At 43.2% G+C, this 7,425-nt stretch overlaps 1 protein-coding gene across 4 annotated transcripts in view; it reads left to right on the top strand.

Annotated features, from left to right (window-relative positions):
* The window catches only part of vav3 (vav guanine nucleotide exchange factor 3), a 103,255-nt gene extending 97,017 nt beyond the window's left edge, over positions 1 to 6,238 (top strand). For 2 of the 4 annotated variants that reach the window (XM_017301931.1, XM_017301933.1), the window contains 3 exons: positions 11 to 97; positions 1,509 to 1,660; positions 2,939 to 6,238. In XM_017301931.1, the coding sequence (XP_017157420.1) occupies positions 11 to 97; positions 1,509 to 1,660; positions 2,939 to 2,983 (284 nt within the window). In that variant the 3' untranslated portion in view covers positions 2,984 to 6,238. The remainder of the gene's footprint in view (positions 1 to 10; positions 98 to 1,508; positions 1,661 to 2,938) is intronic. The other 2 variants (XM_008438367.2, XM_008438368.2) reach the window with 2 other exon arrangements.
* The last annotated feature ends 1,187 nt before the right edge of the window (positions 6,239 to 7,425 follow it).

Here is a 7,425-nt window from a genome sequence, read left to right as displayed (position 1 = left end):
CCCGCCATAGCTCCATTGCTCTGCGGCCTCTCTCTCGTAACTCCTGCCGGCTACAGCTTTGTGCCTCCTTCCTCTGCTCCCTTCTGGTCAGGTACAGGTATAGCTTCACTCCATTTCTCTCTCTCTTTCTCTCTTCTCCTCTCAACGCCGCCGAAGGCTGCTTAGCATGCTGTCCCGCAGCCCGGCGCCTTCGCATCGTCGCACGAACCTCGGCTTTTGCACCCTTTCATCTGGCCTCCCGTTGCAGCGCTTCGACTCTCGCGTTGTCGCGTGTGCACACCTGTCGTCCTACGTGTTTTGTTTGACTACTGCATGTACAGTATGTGAGGTTCACGTGTTTTGTTTTTGCACGCTATACTGCTTTTGAAATGAAAAAAAAGGAAAAAGACCTGGCATGTGAGGCATTTTATTTATTTTTTATTTTTTTAGCTTTTATTTAGCTGTGTCTGATGTGTGTGTGTGTGTGTGTGTGTGTGTGTGTGTGTGTGTGCGTCCGTCAAAGAAAAGGTGGAAGTGTCCAAGTTCACAGAGCCTCTCTATATTAGATATTCTATCCCCACGGCCAGGTTGTAGAGGTCTGACATCCCATTTCAACCTGTCAGCTTAGCCCGGGCTGAGCGGGATGTCTGGACAACAGGAGAGGCGGCAGGGTGGGATGGAGCTCTGGTAACTAGCTCCACCTGCTCCACATCTGTCTCGCACTGTTTTCTCCTCAACAGGAGACATTTATTCTCTATCTCTCTGTCACACACGCACGCACACGCACACACACACACATATGTCAAGACACGGGAGCTGGTCTTCGTCTGTGGAAACTAGTTAGAACTCAGTCTTTTCTAAAAGAGGTTTTCTGGTACGTATCTAGTAATAATGTCTAACAGATTAGTATAAAGAACTAAAATACTGATCAAATGTATTTATTTAGTCAATCAAATTTTCTTCATTGACTACTGCAGCAACGTGCTTTCTGTTGATTCAGGGATAAAAATGAAGCAAGAAACAAAAATATTAGTAGAAACATAAAAATGGCAAAATGCTACATTGTACTAAAATTCTAAATAAATGTGTCTGATCACCTAAAACTTGGTCTACCGTTTGGCACTTGTCATTTTTAAAAAAAATTTATTATAAATTATAGAAATGCTTCTGTTCGTCAATCATCAAAAGTTGTGACATAATTTAAATAGGTCTTTTTTTTCCACAAATGTACTTGGATTGTTCCATCTATTTTCATGAGACGTTCTGCTGCTGCAATAAAACATTAATGAAAATACTTATTTTAAAGCAGTTAACACGTTTTTCAGGGGTGGGCAGTAAAGGGGAAAAAGTTTTTCTTAAATCTTTTCAGTTCTTTGAACTCATCTAAAGCTTGTCTCCACTCCTGCGTCCACATCAGTCAGACTGTCTGTACGTGTTTGTTCATACCTGTTGTGGAAATGTCGGCACGTTTGAACATTTGTTCTGAAATGTTTTTTTTTTCTTTCTTTCTTTCTGTTTTTCGCCCGAAGTGCTGACGCCCAAAGTGATCGGCGTGGCCATAGCGCGGTTCGACTTCAGCTCCAGAGACACCCGGGAGCTGTCGCTGCAGGAGGGCGACGTGGTGAAGATCTACACCAAGTCCGGAGCCAACGGCTGGTGGCGGGGCGAGGTCAACGGCCGGGTGAGTGTCGCCCCGGCAACGCTGAGTGATAAATCAGAGGAGAAGAAAGTTAGACTGCGGGAGCAGCTTCATGCTTTTTATTTTTCTTTTAATTTTCTGGATCCAGCCCCCAAACGCTAAAACTGTAGCTTTGAATCGGATTCCTTAATGAAGTTTAAACGTTTCTAAAAATTCACCGTAGAGTTCCCCGCTATTGAACTCTTTACCCTTGTATTGGTTTGAGAAGATAATCTTGGTGAATATTTCACTCTGCAAGGACCCAGAAAACATTCCCGTCCACTTTTCATGGCTCGTTCTTCAGTGTGTTGTTGTTGTTTACGCTTAAATCCGTCAAAGCCAATCCTGGCAGAGCTCTCCACACACATTACCGAGAGACGTCAGGGTCAGAATGCAGAAAAGCCCCCGCAGTGTGCGCCGACTCTCTCTGCATTTCAGCTCGGAGAGTCTGGAAGCGTTGCTGTGTTTGCGTTTCGATCCTCTGCTCAGCCAGATGTTGAGTGTTTACAGTGAAGGGAACCTAAAGAGAGCTGTGGCTGAGGCAGTGGAAACCAGCTGGTGTAACTCGCTGTGACAAACAGATGCATCTCTCTATTTTAGAAGCTTTCCTGTAAATTATAAGAGATTAAAAAGTGATAAAAAACAATAATATGTTGATAATTAGTTGTTTATACTCGATAATGTCGCCTGTAGGCACAGATAGACACTAGTTATTTATACTCTATACTTTTCACACTTAGTGTCGTTACAGCTTCTACTTTGTGTTGTGTCAAAAAAAATTTCTGTAAAATGCATTTGAGTTTATAGTTGTGACATATTAAATGTGAGAAAAATGAATACTTTTGGAAGCTACTGTATGTACAAAAAATAAAAAGTTTTCATGAAATAACCGTGTTACCTTTTTTAGCTCATGCAGCAGCTAAGGAAGCTCGCTGGGAGTTTCACAGCAAGAAAAGAGAGAGGGGGGGAAAAATTACAGGATCTCAGAATGAAATTGTAGCTTCTCATCTTAGGAAAGCAATTTTCGGAACGATATTCCGTATCTTTCAGTGGCGGCATTGCTAATCTCGCTACGCAAAATCGACTTTTGATCTTGGACTTTTTGCGGTTGTGATTTTTCTGCAGCTTAAGCATCTTCACTTCACTACTGCAGGGTTGGAGTTTTAAATTAAAACACCGGCGCGGAGGTGACAGTTATCAGCCTGTTGGCTCGTGTTAAAAGCCGAATGAAAGGACGAGGGTTCTCGATCCGTCACTTATTCTCCTGCCTTCCTCCCTCAGGTCGGTTGGTTTCCGTCTACGTACGTGGAGGAGGGCGAGGAGTGAGCCGACCGACCAGCTGGATTGGAAAAAAAGAAAGACAAGACTGAGCGGCGCGGCCGCTCGACTCTCCTACACGACGCCCTGCTGCCTCAAACCGTCCCAGCGGCCTTCGGCTGAGAGAAAGGGCTACAGTGGGCCGCGGTCCCAAACAAGCCCCATCATTTCTGCTCGACTCGATGCGGCGGAGCAGCCTGACCGTCGAGGGGAAACGAGCTCAGCTGACGCTCCCTCTCTCCAACCGTTCATCCGTCGCTTCGTTTCTTCCCCACCAGCCTGCCGCCACCCGCAGCTCCCACTTTCTCCCACAAACAAAGACTCGGATGCCATCAACTACTGGTTCTCTAAGGAGTCCCTCTATGTGAAGTTTTTCTTTTTCCTTTTTTTGGTTTGGCTTTTATTTCACTCTGGATGGATTCCAGCCATTTATGACCTTGCTCGTGTGTTTGCTCTACAAACGGCTCGGATTCATTCGCACATCCCTCCTTCCTCCTTCAGATTGCGATTGCAGCGTCGTCGAGCTCTCACTGGAGGCAGGCGGAGAGCTGCAGGAAAGGCGGGGAACGGGCGGGGGTGGTGGCGACGTTGTCGGATAGTGTCGCCGCACAGCTGCCAGCGATTGATCGCCGCTGTTCCCATTTTCCTCGCTCTTTATCTCCGAGCCGAGCCTCTCGTGTTGTTCGTCGTCCAGGCCGTGAACGATCCTCCCGCTCTTATCGGTGGCAGCTTCTGTCGACAGGAGCCCGTCCGCCGGGGGTTTATCTTATTGCGGGCATTAGCGGCCTGTTGGGAGGAGACAGCCGAGCCCGCGCTTACGAATGGTTTCTTCAGCTTCAACCTCGCCGGGGGCAACGGCTGACTCGCTGTCCGCTGGCTGCCAAAGGTCTTCACACCCCTTGAACTTCTCCACATTTTTGAGACGTCGCAGACAAAGTTAGAAACTTGTTTTGCCCCATTTACTCTGACATCCCTCAATAAAATTGCAGGTCCTTATCCACTAACTTGGAGGTGGTTCCACTAACTCAAATTTAAGACTTTTGAAGACCAAATATAAATTTAAGACCTGTATCTTGACAGAAATGTAAAGAAATATTTCTACATTATATATTACCGGTGTATCATCTTATATTATTCATATTTCACACAGTAATACTGCGCAGAGCTTTTTTTTTTTGCACAGAATAAATGTAGCATTGTGTGTGCTTGCAGCAGAAGTGAGCCGGTGGCAAAGATGGATGTAGGCGATAAATTTACACTCAAACCTAATGGACACAAAAAAATCTAGCTAGCTAGCTGAGCCAAATTAGCAGCTAGTTAGCAGTAGCCTCAATCGCTTAGAGTCACAGAACGCAATGCAGACGTCTGAGTGCGACTCAAACTGAAATATCAGACAAAAAGTAAACTGCATACAATACACATTTTTAAAAATAGTTTTATTTTATTGCCAACTTACATTTTTTCCGATGAGTTTAAACCATTTTAAGACCTTAATTTCAAAAAGTCTTACCGCTAAGACTTTTTAAGAATGCGTGGAAATCCTGTTTTAGAGTTTTATGTTGAACTTTACATGTGGAATAGTTGAAGGGGTGTGAATACTTTTGCACATTTGTCCTACGTTGTCCTGATTTATCTTCAACATGAAATCCTTTTCCAAGCAAAACTTGCCCTTCCATTTTTTACATCATTTACAATCCTCTCTGGAGGTCAAGCGGTACGCGACCAATCACGAGCCGGTTTAATTTCTGTTCAGGCAACCAGAACACTATGTTGAATTTTTTAAATAATTTTTTATTTTTATTATTGTTTTTACTCTGCTTTACTACTTCTTTTCCTGACACATTTGGATCTTTGCGTTCTGCCTCCCTAACAGCCCGCCACACCAGAGGCTGTACTTGTAGACGTAGGAAAGTGCGTTTGAAGATGAAGTTTCGGAGCTCAGATTGAAATTTAACCGAGATCAAGGCAGCTGTCACATTTGAAAATCAGCCCCGAGGCGATTCCTTCACTCCTCATCTCCCACCCATCCCCCCACCCCCCACCCCACTGTCACATCTTCATTGTGTCGACGCCAACTCTCATTGTGCCACGGTGTCGGTTAATGGTTTCCATTGTGACTGTTTTGTGGACTTAATAGGTCCATTACAAGTGAAAGTCACGAATAACACCCTGCCACATCTGACACTCGCCGCTTTTATCATGTGTTTTTTTCTTTTTTTGTTCTCCGTCAAGAACGAGTCACATTAATGAGTCCTTTCTTCTTGTCTTTTTTTTTTTTATGGGTTTCAAATCAACAATGTCAATAAGTGACCACCAGATGGAAGCATCCTAAACGCAACTCTTAAAATCTGGAGATGACGTCATATGATTAGGAGGAGAGGAGGAAGGTTTAAATTTCTCAGTAAATCATATTTCTGTTTTGGCTTAAAACTTACTTTATGAATTTCTGCTATGTTGATTATTAAACCTGAAAATCTTCCTCCAATAGTACCGCCAGGAAAACAATCAGAGACCTTCCTTATATAGATAGATCACACCTTCCTTTAAAAAAAAAATAAAAAAATGGAGCCGGTTCTCTAATCACAGATTCCAGTAATCCACTCCCACTCTTCCTCCTCCTCTTCCTCGGCCTATTTGACCTCTGACAGCAGGGCCATTTAAAGCTGCAGGCCTTCCTCTCCCCTCTTTTTTTTTTGGAGCGCAGGAGGGAATCAAGGGTATCTGTGATCTAATCATTACACCTATCTCCTGACCTCGGCGACCCCGCCGCATTCATCTCTCCATCGGCTCCCGCCTCCGTCTCTCCGTGTCACCTCTCTGTCTCTGTTTTCCCCTCCCTCCTTTCCCCGCCCGTCTCTCGCCCAATCTCTTGCGGAGATGTTTCCCTGTGCAAAGCGTTGACCGGTTTTAATTTGTCCTCAGATGAACTTTATGCCAATTTATCGGAGATGATTTCTGCATGTGCAGAAAGAACTTCAGAGTGACCATGTAAACTCCCGTCATTTCTTTTCGCCTTCAGGTCCGTCGTGATGGACGTTTGCATTCAGATGTGTCGTGTGTGTGTGTTGTGTGTGTTTTGTTATGCCAGTAAAGCCAAAGATGTGTGCTGTATCTGCTGTCTCTCGTAACCACGGTACCCAACCACTGAGGCCTGACTCTAAAACGGTGCAATCCTGACTGTGTAGCAGAACCCTGTATTGTTGCTGTATTATACTGTAAATGATGTACATAGAGCGGAATAAAGATATACACTGCTTCTTCTAATGTCTTGATGCATCGGTTTTCTTTTCTTGAATTGGATGAAACGGTGTGTTTAAATTAGTTCGGAAGTCACTTTTAGACCTGGTGGTATGTTGAAGACGTACAGACAGTTCATGGGGGAAAAGTGTTTTTTTTAAGTGCATTCAGAAAAACATTGTAAGAACATACAGAAATATATTCTACATTTAGTCTTCAGCTTTCATTGTGATGTTTATCCACCACTTTCAGCTGTAACAAAGTTGGAAAACGTTCCAACAGGTTTAGTGGTCGGTTTGTGGGAATTTTAAGCCATTCTTCCGAAAGTGCATATCTGAGATCAGACACTAATGTTGGACGAGAAGCCCTGGCTTGTAGTCGCCACTGTTAAGTCATCCCAATGTTTTTCTGTCACGATGAGAATATTAAAAATATTGAATTCTTTCATTTTTATTTGAAAAGACGAGACAAAAACTGTGAAGGGAACCTGAAAAGTCACCATAGGAGTTTTAGAAAATTAGCTTTCTTAACCTCTATTTTGAAAGAGCAGGCATGTAAGTCTTTTGTTTTCCAAATGAACAACTTTGCCATGTCAAATTCTCCTGAGACACAGTGGCATTTTCGGTCGCAGTTACTGCAGTTTGGCACAAAAACAACACGATGCATCAATTTAGCCACAGACAAACAGCAGTGGCCGCATCGTGCACTTGGATGACTTTAGCTAACTGTAACTAGTGGATGAACTCATGAACCATGGAAATGGGCATCCTAAAGATTTTCAACTTTATTTAATATCTGCCTCATTTTTGTGTCCTGTCTTGGTAACTTAAGTAAACAAGTTAGTGGGTCGGGTTGCCTTGCAGTGTTAGATTTTTATTTTTGACAAACTATAGATTTTCACACAGACTTGTGAACATTTTGCATACCCTGTATCAATGTTTCATCCAGAAATACTAAACACATGCTTTTATTTCGTAATGAAAAAGGTTTGGTCCAAATTTGCCTCTTTAGAACAAACTTGAATTAACGACATTTAATAAAATCTTCCTTTACAGGACAAACAAATCCCCTGCTGGTTTAAGGTCTGCAGTCGTTAGGAAATTCCCGTTATATTTTAAATAAATCAAAATAAAAGTCCTCTAAGAAAAATCGGTTTCTTTAGGTGCAACTGCAATAGAAATTCATGGATCATTTTTAATTAACGAACATTTTTA

This window comes from Poecilia reticulata, linkage group LG20 (assembly GCF_000633615.1).
Source record: "Poecilia reticulata strain Guanapo linkage group LG20, Guppy_female_1.0+MT, whole genome shotgun sequence".
Taxonomy (NCBI): domain Eukaryota; kingdom Metazoa; phylum Chordata; class Actinopteri; order Cyprinodontiformes; family Poeciliidae; genus Poecilia; species Poecilia reticulata.
Note: the sequence above shows the minus strand (reverse complement) of the source record. Positions and strands in the feature narration are given on the sequence as shown.